Source organism: Crocuta crocuta, unplaced genomic scaffold (genome assembly GCF_008692635.1).
Source record: "Crocuta crocuta isolate KB4526 unplaced genomic scaffold, BGI_CrCroc_1.0 scaffold6, whole genome shotgun sequence".
In the NCBI taxonomy this organism is placed as follows: Eukaryota; Metazoa; Chordata; class Mammalia; order Carnivora; family Hyaenidae; genus Crocuta; species Crocuta crocuta.
Window position 1 is genome coordinate 5913757 of NW_027531917.1, and position 19190 is coordinate 5932946.

General features: G+C 32.6%; 1 protein-coding gene across 3 annotated transcripts in view; it reads right to left on the reverse strand.

The window, feature by feature from the left end:
- LOC144240513 (ephrin type-A receptor 6) overlaps positions 1-19190 on the reverse strand; it is an 877144-nt gene that overhangs the window by 783113 nt on the left and 74841 nt on the right. For all 3 annotated transcript variants that reach the window (XM_077774886.1, XM_077774885.1, XM_077774887.1), the window contains exon 3: positions 14133-14197. In XM_077774886.1, coding sequence (XP_077631012.1) covers positions 14133-14197 — 65 coding nt within the window. The remainder of the gene's footprint in view (positions 1-14132; positions 14198-19190) is intronic.

The window sequence follows — 19190 nt, forward strand, 5'->3', positions numbered from 1 at the left end:
GAGGGAAAGGAAGCATAAGGAGGAACTGCTTAATGAATATGGGGCTTGCTTTTAGGAGGATGAAAATGTTTTGGAGCTAGGTAGAAGTGATGGTTGCCCAATATTATGGTGGTTACACTGAATAATTCACTTTAAGATGGTTAATTTTATGTCAATTTCACCTCAGTTTGTTTTAAGAGAAAAAACAAAAACCAGATTAAGTATTTCTTTTGATTGAATTCATTAAGTCTATAAGGCATTTTGAGAGAATTCACTAATATATAATAGAGATTTGTCCACTCCATTAATATATATACTTTCCATTTCTCTAAGTCTTTATTTTCTTTAAAGACTATTTGTGGTTTCAAATGTAAAGTGTCCCTGCATATAATTTCTCAGATTTATTTCTGGATATTTGTAGTTTTTGATGTTATTAAAAATGACACTTTAAAATATTTATTTTTTGATAATAGTATACAGAAATAAAAGTAATTTTTGTGTATTGACCTTGTATCCATTATTACACTCATTGATTTTTATCCCCATTTCTTTTATAAAAGCAAATGCTAGAAATGGATCATTAATGAAATATGTAATTATGAATAGCACACTTTAAGCACAATACTTATAGTTTTCAAATAAGAAAAGTTTTATATGAATTTTAGATTTTCACTGAAATAATAAAAACATAGTCTTACAAAGCCTGAAACCCTAGGATAGATAATACCTCAGAATGAAATAAAGCATAGCACTAATAACTATAAAGTGCCCTGTAAGTGAAGGTTTATGAAGTATTTCTGTGATAATATTAATACATACTCAAAAATAATAAATCAGTTTATTCAGTTCCCTTAAACTAATATTTACTGACTGTCTACTCTGTACTAGAAATTAATGTTTGATACTGAGGATCAATTAATAACAAGGTGGACAATATTTGTGAAGATTCACTTTATATGTTTTTTATCATTCATATTTTATTCCTACTCTCTGGTAAATGATTATAATTGATTTAGTGCTTAGAGATATCAAATCTTAAAAAGCTATTGGAACCATCGTTGTATAATATTATGTAACAGATAAACCATTATTGGAATGATATAAACTTTTATATATATAGACAGACAAGTCATAGCCAGAAGACATATGATAATATTTATAGGCATTATATCACAATAGCTTCAGCAGCCATAAGCACAATATTTTGACCCTAAAACTAGCCTGTTAAGTCCCTGTTCCTGATTTGAAACTTTCTAACTACTGTGCCCACATTCAACAAAAGTGACCTTTTCAAAATGTAAGTCTACTTACTACACTCCAATAAATTTACATTGAGATTAGATAATTAGATTACATACCTTGTCATGGCCTACAAGCCCTTGTTTGTTAATAATGCTCATAGCCTCTTTTACCTTCTCTTCTTGCTTGACTTACCTTTGTTTCTATTGTTTTGCTTAACCTCTCTCTTTCCTTCCCTTCCTCCCTATTTCTGTCACTCTCTCTCTTTCTGATCTCTACTCACAAGGACCTTCATTCATTTAGTCTCATGTGCCTTGCAAATTCTGTTCCCACTTTCTGAGAAGTGCTTTCTTTCCTTCTTTTCTCCTGCCAGCATATGCTTACTCTGTCTCCCCTCCACTGTCCCTTAAGGAAGTCCTTTTCTAATTTTTCTGACCAATTAAATCCCTAATTATAAAGTCCAGTGGCATCTCTCCTTCATTAAATTTATACTTATCACTTTTGAATTTTATATTTATATGATTATTTCATTAATGTCTATCTGCTACCAGAACAAGGACCACATTTTTAATTATTATTTTAGTCTTATAGCCAACAATACAGCTTATAATACATAGTTGCTAAATGGATGGCTAAATGGATCAAAGGATAAATTAATGACTCTGTTGAATAAACACTGACAATTCTTTTCTCTCTGAATCACAATGTCAATCATTTGCATCAAGACAGTCTTTCTTATCTTTTATATAAATTAATAGGTAACATCTGTTAGATATCTAATAAAACCAGATTCTTATTCTTCCTCTCTCTAAGCTCAGGAAGCTTATAATAAAATTTTAAGGTATTTTTCTACATACATATAATATATTTTGATTTTAAATATTAATTCTGGATTACAGAGGTAACTTGAAGTCATTTTATGATTGTTGGGAAAATATCAATATTAAATCACACTAAATACATTTAAAATTACACATTAACTACATTAAAACATAAATAAATATGTATTTAGGACATTTTTCTTTTTTAATATTGAAAGAAAAGTATACCTATTATAGAGAATTCTCAAAAAATGGATAAGAACAAAGAAACCAAAGCACCCATATTCTCATGACCTTGAGAAACATATTCTTAGTAAGTGGTTTTATTTCCTTTCATGTGTTTTTTGTTCTAGCACAAACAGTTTAAAATATAAATTTTTGTTATTTATTTCACATAGTATTATATAAATCAATATTCCAATGTTATTTACCTATAATGTAAATATAATTTTAATGGTTACATAATATGTAAATCCATCATCCTGGCATATGATCTTATCCTCAAGTTCAGCTTGAGGTTCAAGATGGCTGCGAAACTCTAGATATCATATCTGCATTCTAGATAGCAAAAGGGGGATGTATCTATCAAAAAGATTCATTTCTAGTTGATAGAGCTCCTTTTCAGCAGCCATCCTACACATCCTATATCCATTTGCATCTCATTGGCTAAAACATAATGTTTTGGTCACAACTGGCTGTAAAATATACTAGACACTTTCAAGTTTCTTTAGTTAGACATATTGCTGCCTCAAAATAAACGATCTGTTAATGAGAGAGAAAAAGGAGAATGAATATTACATGACAACTAGCAGTTTACTCCATTCAACTAAAACCCATTGTATCTTCTTCCAAGATTAACTTATATTTTCTGCTTCCTCTGTTGTTGGGTATGTTGTAGCCAATGAAATATGAAGGAATATACTATGTGCCTCTCCTGAACTTTTAAGAAGGAGGATTATCCTCTCTGTAGAGGAGAGGAGGAGGAACTCCTGACAACTGGGAATACTCACTTCAGACTCTTACATAGGGAAAATAATATTCTTTTGTGCTTAAATTATATATTTAGGGTTTATCTGTAATACAATTGACATTACCTGAACATTAGCAGTACAATTTACCATCCAAACAAGGATACTTTTAAAAATGAATGGGACACAATTAATAATTATTCTAGGACAGCAAAAATAACCTAGCACTATTCCAGGCAAACCAGGATTTGTCATTCAAACAACTGATAGAGTGTTCATAAATAGAAAGAATAAAAAAATAACTATTATATGTTTTCTGTACCTACTTCTTTATAGTATGATATATAATGTGGGTATTTCTCAGAGCAATTCTCAATAGGAACCATAAAGAAATCCCTTTTAATGTGCATCAGAAAGTACTGCATTTAAAGAAAGCATATAATTTGATTAAATGAATAAAATTATTAAATTGAACAATCTAAATCAACAATACAGATTTAATTTTACCTCAACAAATGTGGTCTATAGAATGCACTAACATTCAAAAGACAAAATGTGTGAGTGTGTGTGTGTCTGTGTGTCTGTGTGTATGTGTGTGTATATATTTAAACCTTTGTTTCATGATTTTATTTAAAAGACTTCTTAAATTATGTTGAAATATTTTGGTATATATTGCTACCTAATTATGGGGGAGATGAAGACTAACTTAAGTATTACATTTATGGCCACAAAAGGTTTTGCTTCACTAAAATAAAACAAAGTCAAACCATTTTAAACACCTATTTTGCTTACTATGGTACATTAGTTCAAAATACTAATTGCATGGAATACAGATTACAAAACCCTATTTAACATTTAATGCTGACCTATGCTTTTTGAAGCTTGGCTGGTTAACATAAATTTTCTAAACTTTGCAGTCCATCTATCAACCATTAAAAATCCATATGTTCTATTTTTTATCTTCATCTTTAATAACAAAGTGCAGGATTAATATCCATCTGGGGTTAATACTTCCCAGATGTGATTCAGATCATCAACTGTTCTAAACAAGTCATTAATTCTTTGAAAGTGTATTATGCCTTGATTGGGGTAGCTTAAATACCTTTTAAGCTCTTTTATAGTCTTTATTTCACAGGTAAGTATCTTTCCCACCCACCTTTCATTTTACCTTCAATGAAAACAAATTAATGATGGAAAAATGGATTGGATTGTCTAAAATGCAAAAATGAGAAGAAATATATAAACTGTTCTGCCTGTGCTTAATACCAATGGTAAATAAGAAATTAGTTGAATTATCACAAGCATTTTGTCTTTTCTTCATAGCTGATTCGGCTCAAAAATAATATCAAACTGCTCCAGCTCCAATGAGAGTTGCAAAACCAATATTTTACCTAAAATATCTTAACCAATAACTTATCTAAAATAATTCACTACTTATATGCCTATGTAGCTATCCAACCAACTTTTACTGAACATCTGTCACAGGTCAGTCACTATACTGTCTAGTTGATACAGATGACACATGGAATCCATTCCTTTTAGAGTTCACAATCTTGTAGGAGGCAGACATTTAAGTTTTGTGAAATAAATGCTGAGTTTTAGGTATCCAAAAGACGGAGTATCCTAATTCAACTTTCTGCAGTATAAGTCTACCCAGAAAAATGGAAAATCTTCTTTGCTTTAAAAGACCAACAGGAAAAATAAAACAGAGAAGATAAGGGTTGACAAAAGATCTTTCCGTATAAACTCAATAGCATGAACTTACATGAAAGTAACAGAAAGTTACATAGAAGAAACTACAAAAGTCTCTCTAGAAAAAGCTGGAAGATGGGAGTAGCTAAAGGGCAGAGGATATCAGAAGGTGAAAAGTGAGAAGCAGCTGTGGGCCACAGAGTAAATGGTAGGTAAGGGGAGTAGGGATTAAATAGGGACAAGATTAGATCTTCAGTTTTCAGATCAGTCTGGCCACAGGATAAAGGATGGGTTGGAAAGGTTGGTGGAAGGGGCTGGAGAAAAACCCAAAGCAAGTGGATAATTTAAAACACAACTATGCTGATTTGGAGGAGGTGATGAAGAACCAAAATGATGCAGTAATGATAGAGAATGATTTGAAAGAGCTTTAAGGAGGCAGAACAATAGGACTTGGAGATTGGAGGTGGGGCTTAAGAATGAGTCAATCCCTTAAAATACAAACAAGTTTATAAGAATATCTGGCCTACTATATTTCATCTAATTGTTAAACATTTTACTAATAATCTCTTAAAAGTTCATAAGGGAATTTAGCATTTGCATGTGCTTGCTTTGGATTTAGATGCAGATTTTTGTTTATAAATGAAAAGGGTTTTCTAAATATTATTTCCTTACTTTGAGAGAGAGAAAACACTTGTGTGTGCATGCACACAGGTAGGAGGGCAGACAGAAAGGTACAGAATCTCAAGCAGGCTCTGTGCTCACAGCAGAGTCCAACATGAGCACAAATTGAACCATGAGATCATGACCTTAGGCAAAATCAAGAGTCAGATGCTTAACTGACTGAGCCACCAAGTGCTCCTAAATGAAATGGTTTCTAAATAGCTTAAATTATTCTGGTTAAAACAATTAGAACTTTGTGATAAAACCAGAAACTGAGTTTAAATTATACAATATGGGAGTTTATTTTAAAAAAATAACTGTAAACTTCTATTGTAACTAGGATACTGGAAATTAAATCTTTCCAAGAAATAGTGTAAAAAGAGAATAGGAAAGATTATGTTATATAAATTAAAGGTAACTGGATTAAAGTGACCCATATCATTAAAATAAATATATGTTTATGGGAAGACACCAACAAGAATATACGGTAAAAAAAAACAAAAACAGAGATACTGGAAAAATGAATTGCATACACACTTATTTTCAGCTGCCCAGAGAATATGAAGCTAATTATATATTCACAGATCAGGAAATACTTCACATCTGATTTCCCAAATCATTATTATCTGCTTTACTCTTACTTCTCTTCCTCTGCATAGAATTCGTTTCATCACTATCCAATACATGTTCTTTCAACTGGTAAAAAATAAGGAAACAATCCACTTATTTACTTATTTTGGAAAGGCTGTTATTATACAGGAAAGAATATTCTGACATAGTTCATAGAAAAGTGCCACAAATCACAATTGCTCAGCATTACCAACAATAGCCAAATTACGGAAAGAGCCCAAATGTCCATCGACTGATGAATGGATAAAGAAGCTGTGAGTTGTGGCATGTACACACACACACACACAAACACACATATGCACACACACACACAGACACAGTAGAATATTAGTCAGCCATAAAAAAAGAATGAAATCTTGTCATTTTTACAGTAATGTGGATGGAGCCAGAGACTATTATGCTAAGCAACATAACTCAATCAGGGACAGGCAAATATCATATGCTTTTACTAATATGTGGAATTTAAGCAACAAAATAGATGAGTATGGTAGGGCAGAGTGGGGGAGAAAGAGGTAAACCAGAAAAAAAAAAACCTCTTAACTATAGAGAACAAACTGAGGGTTACTGAAGGGGAGGTAGACAGGGGTATGGGTTAAATGGGTGATGACTATTAATGAGTGTACTTGGTATGATGAACATAGGATGTGTATGTAAGTAATGAATCACAGAATTCTACACTTGAAACTAATTTTACACTGTATATAAACATACAACAATTTAAATAAAACTTGGGAAAAAAAAACAAAAAAAACCAGTTGCTCAGATATTAAATATTTGAAAATTTATGGACTCTAAGAAGCTATGCATATTTGTTTACCTGTTGCCTCGCATTGCCTACGTGCAGGGGAGGTCATTTACCCAAATATGAGTTGGGTAAAAAAAAAAGAGGGCCTGTAGCTGGGGTAATTCATATTCCTGTGTTCAAGGAAATTTTACCTTCCAAGGATTTTATGTTTCCTGGCCAGCCTTAAAACAGGTTCTGGAATATGGACTACAGTGCCTTTCCACACAGTTTAATTTTAATATAAGANATAAAAATTATTCATTTTTTTATTATAAAAATAATTATAGTAACAGAATTACTATGTTCACTTATAGATTTTATTTAGACATGAATGACCTGATTCACTATTTTCCTAATTGCTTGAGAGTAAATTTCCTAATGCCGATTCACTATATTTAATAGGTAAGATCACGTATCTTGTATCATCTTGGATTATTCAAATCCTAAAGATCATCTAACTACACAACATGCAAAAAATACATATGTGATATTTGAAATCAATATTTGCCACCTCAGAAACAGTTTTCCAATCTCTAATTGTCATAACTAATTTAAAATGCAACTTAATATCCAATAGCACTTTTTTTCTACTAGCATCAGTTCCTTCTTCTTTTTGTTAAAGTGTACTTCACTGTTGAAAAGGAGGTTTGATTTTGAGTATTGGTGTGCTTATATCTATGTCCACTACAACTTTGTGACAAAGATCTGATCTATTATATTTTACAAGTAGCCAAAACAGGAGAGTGGGGGGAAAAACTGGGAAAATCAACCCTTTAATTTATTGCTAAAATTATTACTATGAATAAAAAGAAATAGTGAAAATCTTTCAGATGAGTTGATGGCATGCTTAAAAATCAAGTTCTTTCAGGGCATCTGGGTGGCTCAGTCAGTTAAGCGTCTGGCTTCAGCTCAGACATGATCTCATGATCTCGTGGTTTGTGAGTTCCAGCCCCACAGCAGGCTCTGTGCTGGCAACTCAGAGCCTAGAGCCTGTTCCTGATTCGGTGTCTCCCTCTTTCTCTGCCCCTCTCCCCATTTCACACATTCTCTCAAAAATAAATAAACATTAAAAAACTTTAAAAAAACAAGTTCTCTCCATCAACATTAAGTATTTTTTAAATGCTTACTTATTTTGAGAGAGAGAGAGAGAGAGAGAGAGAGAGAGAGAGAGCAAGCACAGACAAGATGCAGAGAGGGGGAGAGAAAATCCTAAGCAGACTCCAGGCTGTCCATGCAGAGCCCAATGCAGGGTTGAATCCCACAGATTATGACCTGGGCCAAAATCAAGAGTCAGACACTTAACCAACTGAGCCATGCAGGCACTCCAACATTAAGTATGTGTAATATTAAGTATAAGTCAAATAATGCCTTATGGTATTATTATTATGAAATGTTATCTTTCAAGTATCAGGATTTATACAGGTATAAGTACTGTTTATAATAAGTATGTAGATGATCAAAAGTCACTTATCTTTTCAATTACAGAATCAAAATTAAAAACCACATAGCTATTAAATTTTGAGTAGTATCAAGTATAATTAATAAAGCTCAAAGAAAACAATATGCCTTTAATCATGAATTTCTTTTCTATATTATGAAAAGTCTTTATTTTTCTGGTGAGTAGCAGTTATTTGTCTGGTGAGTTTTTATTAGAATTAATATTGAGCCAAGATGCTCCACTGTGACATGCCCACTGCTGTGAAGCAATGAATGGGACCCAATCTGTAATGGGTATTAAGGATTTTGGATGTCACATTCAATCAACTACAGGTCTTACTGTGTTTTTCTATTTCATCTACAATGTTATATATTGGTCAAAAACAAACTGTAAAAAATAAAATTATCAATTTAAAGGAGGAAATCATGAGTAAATATTTCAAGAATATTTATGTAAATTTTCTTTAATACTTTTTCAGATTATGAGAGCTGAAGATATACATATTTTTAATTTCTTCTTTTGTACAGTTATTGCATGAACAGTATCATTCATGTTTCCTTTTTTCTCATTAGCATTAAAATGGCATGGCTTCTTAAAGACTATCTCCTTCCCAGAAGGTTTTAAAATTAAAATAGGTCTTTCAGTTTTGTACCGTATAAGATTTAGTGTTAACCAGTTAGTTATTAGTGATTTATAGCAATAGGAAAATTCATACCCAGTATATGCCCTATACTTAATATTTATGAAAAAATTTCTTCAGTATTCACTAGTAACTTCTATGTGTTATGTAAAAATTTTTATTCATGCAGCATTCTTTCATTGATTACCATAGCACTATTAGCTACTCTACTATATCATTATCATTTTATTATGTTAGTGTAGTATACTGACAGATCAAGGATAGAAGGGACACTTACAGGATAAAGTTCTTAAGATTTTTAAATTATATAGACATAAAATTCTTGAAGTTAGGCACTGAGAGCATAGTATTAAGAATTACAACCAATGGTTACCAAAATCTCTGATGTAATCATTCTTTTCTAAAACCAAGCTTCAGTATATATACAAGTGTAATTATTCAATTTCGCTCTGTTCTCAATATATCAATAAGGTCATATTGACTATATTTTGAACATTCTTTCCTAATAATTTTCTAAGGTTACCTGACTTTGATTTCCAAGGGTCTATATTATTATCTAAAACAAAAGAAAGCTTTATGAATTTTTGTTTACTTAACTGAATCCAGAACATTCTTACTTTTACTTCTATTAATTGAGGGTGAGATACACACTAAATCAATTAGGAAACTGAAATTCTAAGTTTTCCATAATATGGTTAGCTTATCATCACAGTCCCATTTCCCACAAAACCCTTCACCCAACCACACAAATTATTCTCAACATTCCTATAACATAATGCATACATTTGAGAATTCTGTGCCTTTTCTCAAGATATTTACTTATTTATTTTTTGCCTAATAGATGCTTTCCACCCTCTTGTCCAGCCTTTATGTGATTCCTTCACAGTTTATGAGAAAGAGCTGACGTCACATCCTACTGTCAATTTTTTTCTCTTTTTTAAGTTTATGTATTTATTTTAAGAAAAAGAGAGTGTGAGAAGGGAGGGGCAAAGGGAGAGAAAGGGCTAGAGAGAGTGCCAAATAGGCTCTGCACTCTCAGTTGTAGAGCCTGATCTGGGGCTCGATCTCATTAACTGTGAGATCAAGACCTGAGCTGAAATCAAGAGTCAGACACTTGACTGACTGAGCCACCCAGGTGCCTCCAATTTTTTCTGACCAGAATTAATCCCTCCCTTTATTATTCTTTCACAAATCATTACTCAAAATTACCTGAAGACACTCTTTGCCTTTAATTGTGCAGAATTACCTCTATACTACAATACTCCTCAAGTTATGTCAGCATGCTTTTAACCACTCTAACAGGATACTTGGCACAAAGAGCATAAAATGAAAGTTTGTTAAGTTGAATTCTGGGGGCTCCTAGGTGGCTCAGTTGGTTAGGCATCCAACGTCAGCTCAGGTCATGATCTCACAGCTTGTGGGTTCAAGCCCCGCATGGGTCTCTCTGTGCTGACAGCTTAGAGCCTGGAGCCTGCTTTAGATTTGTGTCTCCATCTCTCTCTGTCCCTCCCCTCCTCATGCTCTGTCTCTTTTTCTCTCTCAAAAATAAACATACATTAAAAAAAGTTTAATTGAATTCTAGACACCATATATTTAAAATGTTGGTGCAAGTGAGTCGACAAGCAAGCATTTCAGTAAATATATACATATATATTCTTTTCATTTTTTTCAAGCCTAAGAAGTCATTTGCTCAAGACTACTCACTCATGTATCTTCCACGTTCTTTAATCAGAGGTGCTTACCTACTATTCAAATAACCAGTAATGGTTTTGTTCACCAAGATTGTAAATGTCTACTCCTGCAACTACATCAGCATGATGCTACTGGTGGGATGCCTATTTTAAGTTAAAAAATCAATTAAATAAGTTATTAAATCACATACTTTATACATTATATAGTTTCAAAAATGTCTTAGTTCAAGTTTTTACAGAAATAAATTTTATCTGGGCTCCAGGGTGACACAGTAAGTTAAGCTTCCAACTCAGGTCATGATCTCACAATTCATGTGTTCGAGCCATGCTGATAGCTCAGAGCCCAGAGCCCCTGCTTCGGATTCTGTGTCTCCCTCTCGCTGTCCCCTCCCCTGCTCACACTTTCTCTCTCTCTCTCTCAAATATAAATAAATTTAAAAAAAAGGAAAAATTATCAATTAAAATGTTATTCCTAGAAAGTACTTCATTCAGAGAAATGCCAACTAACTTGATATCATAAAATTGCCAAATTTACCATCTAGCTATCTTTTCTAACCATGGCATATTTATGAAATCAACTTAAGTGGTGTCTCTGAAATAAGTCAATTTTAGTTAAAATGGCCATTCATATTAGTATGGCACAATAAATGTGAAAATCTGAAGAAAGCCATATAATTTCAAATAGAGATAATTTTAATATAAAGATATAAATGCTAGTATAAATGTTATAAACTGATTAGCAGTTTCTATGGATTTTAAATTATTTAACTATTATTGATGTCTAGATGTCTTGCCATCTTTAGTATCCCTTTTCAAAGTTCTTCATCTTTCCTGATTATTTCCTTACTTGTTTTTACCTATAAAGAGAATTAAGTAATTTCCTTTCTTGTCAGTAATGTAACTACTTCATTAAAAGAGAAATTGAAGTTATATGTTTTCTATAAAACTTATTTAAGTCATCTATTCATTTTATTGTTTCCCTTGATTCACATTTGTTTCCTCTAATTCATGTATCTATTATAAACTCCGTCCATATACTTTCATTTTCAAGTATTCCTACTGCTTTCACTTGCCATACATGCATTATTATTTGAGGCATAATCTAAAAGTAATATAGATCATCCCAACAGTGACATTCCAAAACAATTGAGTATTCAACTTATGTGTTAATGCCTGAATCCCTGTGTTACTTTTCCTTCTGTAGTTTATACATATTGGTCACTGGCCTTTATATTTACAAGGTAGAATCTTAAAGGAAATAAGAAGCACACGTATGTGTTCAAAATCAGGATCTGTTTGACTTAGAATTTTCACTGCACTAATACCTAGCTCTGTGAGCTTGTAAAGGTTATTTAATGTATGTGAGTCTCAATTTCCATATCTTTCAATAGGATAAAATTATTCTTGATTTCTAGGACTCAGGTGAGTAAACTGCTTTGAATAAAGCTTAACATATGGTAAATGCCTAATAAATGTTAACCATTTCTTCTTTTTCCACCTTATTCTATCATATGTATTTTCTACTACCGTCTCTTTCCTCTCTTCTTTTTCTCTTTCCTCCTGCAAATCTGTGGCTAGTGTCCAAAATGTTCATCTCAGTCAAGTACTATGTTTATCAAGGGGAGAAAAGAAACCTGAATCAATTATGCAAATATCAACATTATTAATTGGCCTTTCATGAAGTTTCCAATGCTCCTCTCTTTTACCAGTGCCATGATAAAGATATAGGCTTTTGTCAGAAATAATTTAGTTTGAAATAAATCCCATCAGTCACTATTTAGCCTATAACTTGTTGGTATTTTTTGTTCTTTACTCTCTTTAAGAAGTTTCTCCAACTGTGAGCCAGAAGTCAGATATATCTCATAGGGTTATTAAGGAAATAAAATGTAAAATTCTTAGTGCAGTGTCTACAAATAGAAAACTATGGGGTAAGCATTACTTTTCAGACAATTCTGCCCTTTCTCTTTCAAACTAAGAAACCAGATATAGGAGGAAAAAAATCTCCCTTTCATATCACCTATGACAAGATCATTACAAGAATAATAGGAATAAATTTATTTGTAACTCACTAAGTCCCTGTGTCTTCTCATTACCAGTTTGCTTTGAAACACAGACTGATCAAGACAAATACAATCATGAGAGCAGGGATGTAACTCTGTTCCTCACAGGATTTTTGGCTAGGACTCCATGAAGTGAGTAACAATATAATCACTAATTTTTTTGTCATTTTTTTCAAAAAATGGAAAAGTAGTTCATATAAACTTTTTAAGCATTATAAGTTCTTATAAATTACTTTGTAAACTGAGACTGTAGATATGTATATATCTTGGAGGGGTATTTTAGAAAAAAGTTTCATTCACTCCTTGAAAGTAAATGTAATAAATTTAACATGTTCAATACAGTTAATAAATAGATGTTTACTAAAAATAGATGATGAATGTACAAATATAATTTCAAAGATATATTTTCAGCAATGGTTTGATGAGAGCTCTATGAAAATAAAACAGAAATTTCAGAAAAAAATAAAATCAGTCTACAAAACAAACAAATCTAAGCACACAAAAAGCCTGCTGAACAAAGACAGAAAGAGTTATTAACTCTTTACAGGAATGTATACTTGAAAATACACATTTAATGACTATTTGTATAAAAGGTCAAATTCAAACTTCAATATTTGAATGATTCTAAAAAAATAAAACATTTTTCAGTTAACTCTCCCTTTCAAATTAAACTTGCAGATGTAATTGAAAGAAACAATGTAAAAATATCAACTAAGAATCTGATGAATGAGAAAAATACAGTTTATAAAAAAAGGAAGAAAAGCTAACCCAAGTACACCTGAATAACAGTTGACTACCTCTGTTACTATAAATTTTCCTTACTCAGAGAAAATTAGATAAAAAGTTTCATAAACCACCCTTTTATTTTAATTTGAAATTAAGAAAGAAGCAGAAATACATTGCAATGTGAAAATGATGCAAAATATATTAAACCACATAAAAAGTCCATACAACCAGAGCTAAAATGATATCAGTACTTGAAAAATTAGTGTGTAAATTATACATCTTTAAATTACACATGCCTTTCAAAAGCAACTACTCTCAGCTAACAAAACCTAATAACAATGTTTCTTTTTGTCAAGTTCAAAAACACATACTGCTTTTTACACTTATATTTTCTAATAAAAAACAAATTGTTAGTATTTATAAAATCCACTTCTTTCATGACAATGCAAAGTTTGTTTATGGACAAATACTCACTGAGGTTACCAAAATTAATAAACCTATATACAAAAAACTGTCTTGAACTTATAAATGAAAATTTTTTCTATGAAAAAAATATTTATATGGAAGACAGTCTAGTGTTATTATAGATAAGCACTGTATTAAAGAATAATGAAAAAAGCAAAGATTTTTATACATCATTCTCATTGGTTACCAGTTCTAATTGTACTTTAATCTTTTCTATGATATTTTAGTTATGTACTAAAATTATGTAACTAGAGCCAAAATCCACTGTTCCTTTAACTATTACAGCAGACCCTAGAAACCCAGTAAGGACGAAAGTTTTAAAAACATAATTAAACTTACCCCATTTAATGGATATGTTTTCCATCCTAGCTCTCCCAGCACAGTTGTTGTATCAAGCAATACAACTGGAATTAAATAAAAAAACCATGAATTTCTCAATTTATGCAAAAAAATATGTTATTTAAATCATTAATGTCAACTACGTTTACTGTTGTTAATTGCATTAGCTTTAGTAAGTTGCATTACTTTAAAATTAACTATGTATACTAAATATTAATGTATAATAAGTAACAATAAAATACATGAAGTAGTTATAACTTATTTTCAAAATATGTAATTTGTGTTTAACAATGCTAAATAAAGCAGATAACTGAATAACAGAATTAACAGTTATTTTTAATAAGTGGCTTTTAAAACTGACAGGTGTTGAAGGAGGTAATCAAGAGGACGTGATTGCTAGTTGACGCTCGAGCTAGACTCAGGCAACTGTAGCCTCCTCAGCTCCCCTCACCCCCTTCCCCTATTCTCAAACTTTAAGCTCTGCCTACTGTTCCCATAGTGGGAGCTATTCCAGGGACACAGCCTTGACAGAGTAACAGGTTGTTGAGACCACTTGGATAGTACTCATGACTGAACCCAGTTAAAGCATCTATATAAACTTTAAGATTGTGGTGCATGGGTGCAGAGATCTTGCAGCTGCCCAAGACAAGTCTCCTAAGTTCCCTTGCTTATTAACCCTCCCACCTACCAGTCTGGAGTGGTCTGCCTCTTTCTGCAGTCTCACTTGGCCCTGCATGAGTACTGGGACCAGCTTGCAAACCAACAAGGAAATAATCACTCTCCCACCACATTCATATTTAGTCTTTTTACACTACTTAAAGAAAGAAAAACTGTATTAAAAGTAGGCTTTTGTTGGGGCGCCTGGGTGGCTTAGTCGGTTAAGTGTCCGACTTTTGCTTAGGTCATGATCTCAAGGTTCGTGGGTTCGAGCCCCGCGTCGGGCTCTGTGCTGACTGCCCGCTCATGCTTAGGTCATGATCTCAAGGTTCGTGGGTTCGAGCCCCGCATCGGGCTGACAGCCAGCTCAGAGCCTGGAGCCTGTTTCAGATTCTGTGTCTCCCTCTCTCTCTGACCCTCCCCTGCTCACGCTCTCTCTCTCCTAGAAATAAATAAAAATATTTTTTAAAAAAAGTAGGCTTTTGTAGTTTCTTTTATGTTATTAAATGCCCTGATATATGATTGGCAGAGTATGAAAACAACTAATTTTTAGTAATCCTACTATATTTAAAGCATATTATTATTGTATGTGCAGGTATACTGACAGCTAAGGGAGGCAAAAGCAAAAATAAAAATGATGCATATTTTTCCCTGACCTAAAGTTAGTTATATCTATTCAAAAGACAGACATACTAACAAATGATTAGAACATAGTCCGTTAAATTTTAAAATGGAAGACTATATATAATAGCCTAGCAATTAAGTTATGTTAAGGCTGGTAGGGAAATATGGGAGAATTTCACAAAGGAGATACAATTTGAGCTCAATTTGCAGCTGATTGAGCACATCAATCAGGTGTGATGAGAAACAAATGGTTTACTTACAGAATAAAGTTACTGAATTTTAACTAAATCATTTTTCAGTTGCTGAAGTCAGGACTAGGAGTGAGGATTTTTGTAGGACAGATATGAGGCTGGAAAGATAAAGATCAAATGGGGAGGATACTTTGTAGTGTTTCCAGTAAGTAAATGTGTAGGGTCCATGATTCAGCAGATCTTTTTTTTTTTTTAACTACTAACTCCAAGTCCCCTAGATGTCAGTAGGCCATGGCATCTGAGAAGCAATGCTTTGGTATTTGATCATGAGTTTTATATTTCACAGTTAAGAAACTGGAGTTTTCTATTAGTAATTTTTAAAAAACTCAACTGAGGGTATGCTATTTGGTGTTTATTGTAAGGATTCTGTGTTTTTTTTTTCTTATTTGAATCACTGTATTTTATTATTTTATAAGCATTAACCCATACATCAATTTCTGGGAGGAACTCTAATTATTCATGGCAGAATATTCTTGGGGCGCCTGGGTGGCTCAGTCGGTTGAGCGACCTCAGCTCAGGTCATGATCTCACAATTCGTGGGTTCGAGCCCCGCATCAGGCTCTGTGCTGACAGCTCAGAGCCTGCAGCCTGCTTCAGGTTCTGTGTCTCCCTCTCTCTCTGATCCTCCCCTGCTCACATGGTCTCTCTCTCACAAATAAAAACATTTAAAAAATAATGAAAAAAGAATATTCTTTCAGTACTGTTTAAATCAATTTATTAAACATACCTTTGTAGAACTAAGCTTCAATTATTTAAATTCTACTGTGGAAAATTCTCAGACATATTTTAGAATGTAAAGAAAACAGTAAAATGAACCCTCATGTACTCATCATCCAGAGTCCAGAATTACCAATTTATAGCCAATCTTACTTCGTCTACATGTCTTCATCTTTTCTATCCCACTGCAGGATTTCTTCGAAGAAAATTACAATAATATCATCCATAAAAAAGTTCATTATAGATTTCTAAGATAAAGACTCCTCTTAATATAGGTACAGCATCTTAATTCATTACTATAAGTAGTAATTCCTTAATGTCATCAAATATCCAGGCAGTGTTTAATATCCCTTTTGTATCAACTTACTTCAATAGAAAAATTAAGCTCTAAATAAGTGCTATTTATTACACTCAGTTGACAATCTACTTTTGTTTTTTTAATCCACACTTTATCCCATTAACTTTTTTTAAGTTAGATTTATTGAGGTATGATTTACTTACAATAAACTCACCCTTCCTAAATGTACATTTCTATGAATTGTGACAACCCCCACATCCATATAAACACTGCTCCAATCAAGCTATAGAATATTTCCATCACTCCCAAGATTTCCTTTGTTATCCTTTATAGTAAATCACTTCCACAGCTCAGTCCCTGGCAACCACTAATCTAACTTCTGTCCCTATGATTTTGCCTTTCCCAAAATGTCAAATGAATGAAATAGTGTAGCATGGGGCCATTTAAGACTGGTTCTTTCTTGTAGCATAATGCATTTGAGATTCATCTATGTTGCCGTGTATATCAATAGCTCCTTTTTATTGTTGAAAAGTATTCTATTGTATAGAATTTCCTACTTGATGGGAATGTGAGTTATTTCAGTTGGGGGCATTGTAAATAAAGCCACTATAAACTTTCATGTACAGGTTTTTATATGACCCTATGCTTTCATTTCTCCATGGAAAACAGGGATTCCTGGGTCTATGGAGAATCCGTATATTGAAGAAATTATCCAACTGTATTCCAAAATGGCTAAGATGCTTCAAATTTCCATAAGCAGAAGACCAGTTTTCCAGTTGCTTCACATCCTCAGCAGGACTTGGCATTGTCCAGTTTTTTTTTTTAAGGCATTCCAACAGGTGTATAATGGTATCTCATTGTGGTTTTAATATATTTCCTTAATTCCTGGCCAGTTGTCTTTTTCATTACTTGAAATCAAATTTACTAAAAAAAATAGGTTATTTTGTTCCACATTCTAGATTTTTCTAATTGTAAGTTATCATGCTCCCCCATTCCCCTTATATTCTTTAAATTGGTAGATATATTTAGTAACTTGATCAGACTGAAGTTCCATTTATTTTTATTTTTTTTGTAAAATTACTTCATTAGTAATGTTTTGGAATCCTTATACCAGAAATCAAGGAAGATATCAATGTTTTACTAGAGTTGTGTCAAAAAGACTTGAGAACCAACTTATATAGGCTTCTACTGGCCAAAAATGGATTAACCGATTATATACAAGGTAATTATTATAGGACTGAAACACTTCAAATATGCTCAAATCCATACATTCATAATGATAAAATATACCTACTGACAACTTTCACAGAATACTAGGAAAGTGTTATTTTAAAAGGTGGTAAAAAGGGGTGCCTGGGTGGCTCAGTTGGTTAAGCATCTGACTTCAGCTCAGGTCATGATCTCACAGTTCGTGGGTTCGAGCCCCGCAATGAGCTCTGTGCTGACAGCTATCTCAGAGCCTGGAGCCTGCTTCGGATTCTTTGTCTCCCTCTCTCTCTCTTACCCTCCCCTGCTCATGCTGACTCTCTCTCTCTCTCAGAAATAAAATAGTTTTAATAACAAAGTTTTTAAAGCTGGTAAATAATCTGAAAACAATAAAACATTTTATTTTGCTTTTTCTTTATTTTTTATTTGATAGAGAATGCATGCACACATGTGAGCAGAGGAAAGTGGATGAGCAGGAGAAAGAATCCGAAGCAGGCTCCCCACTCAGGACACAGCTCCACACAGGGCTTGATCCCATGACCCTGGGATCATGACCTGAGCTGATATCAAGAATTGGACACTCAACCCACTGAGCCACCCAGGCACCCCTATTTTGCTTTTTCTATATAAACTGCTTATGAATAAAGAAATAGTTAAAGAAGGAGCATTGCTCTTATTGAAGTAGCTCAGTTAATAAATGAAGAATGAATGGCTGAACTAGGCTATACTGTTTTCTAACTCCTAATGAATTAATAGATTTAGCTAATGGTTTTAAACGGATGCAAACATCACCGAAAGAGAAAAAAAAAGACACCCATGGGCAAGAGCTTTTTAAGAGGATTTCTTTATAGTTTCATTTACTCCCTATTAACATATATTTCTAAGAAGCCTGGGAGTAAAAGAAAGTACACTAAGGATGATACATACATATATCACATACACAAACACACACATATACATCATTCATACACACATACAGATATTAAATTGATATTTGATGTCATTTGGGTTCATTCAGTAAAATACAAATAATCTCATTTATTAGAGAAAGAAGTTAAAATATTATTATAATAATATTCAAAGGTATAAGTTTATTTCATTATCAAATAAAAGTTAATTTCATTATTGATATATGCTATTGAAAAGAATTCGGAAATATTTAACACCAGTATGTACTTTGGGGTACACAAAAGTTTAATGTTACTCATCTATCACATTTATATTTCTGAAATACATCATTATTTCTCTACAGGCTAGCAAAATAATGATACTAATTCACAGTCACTGTAGAAAGAACTTTCTATG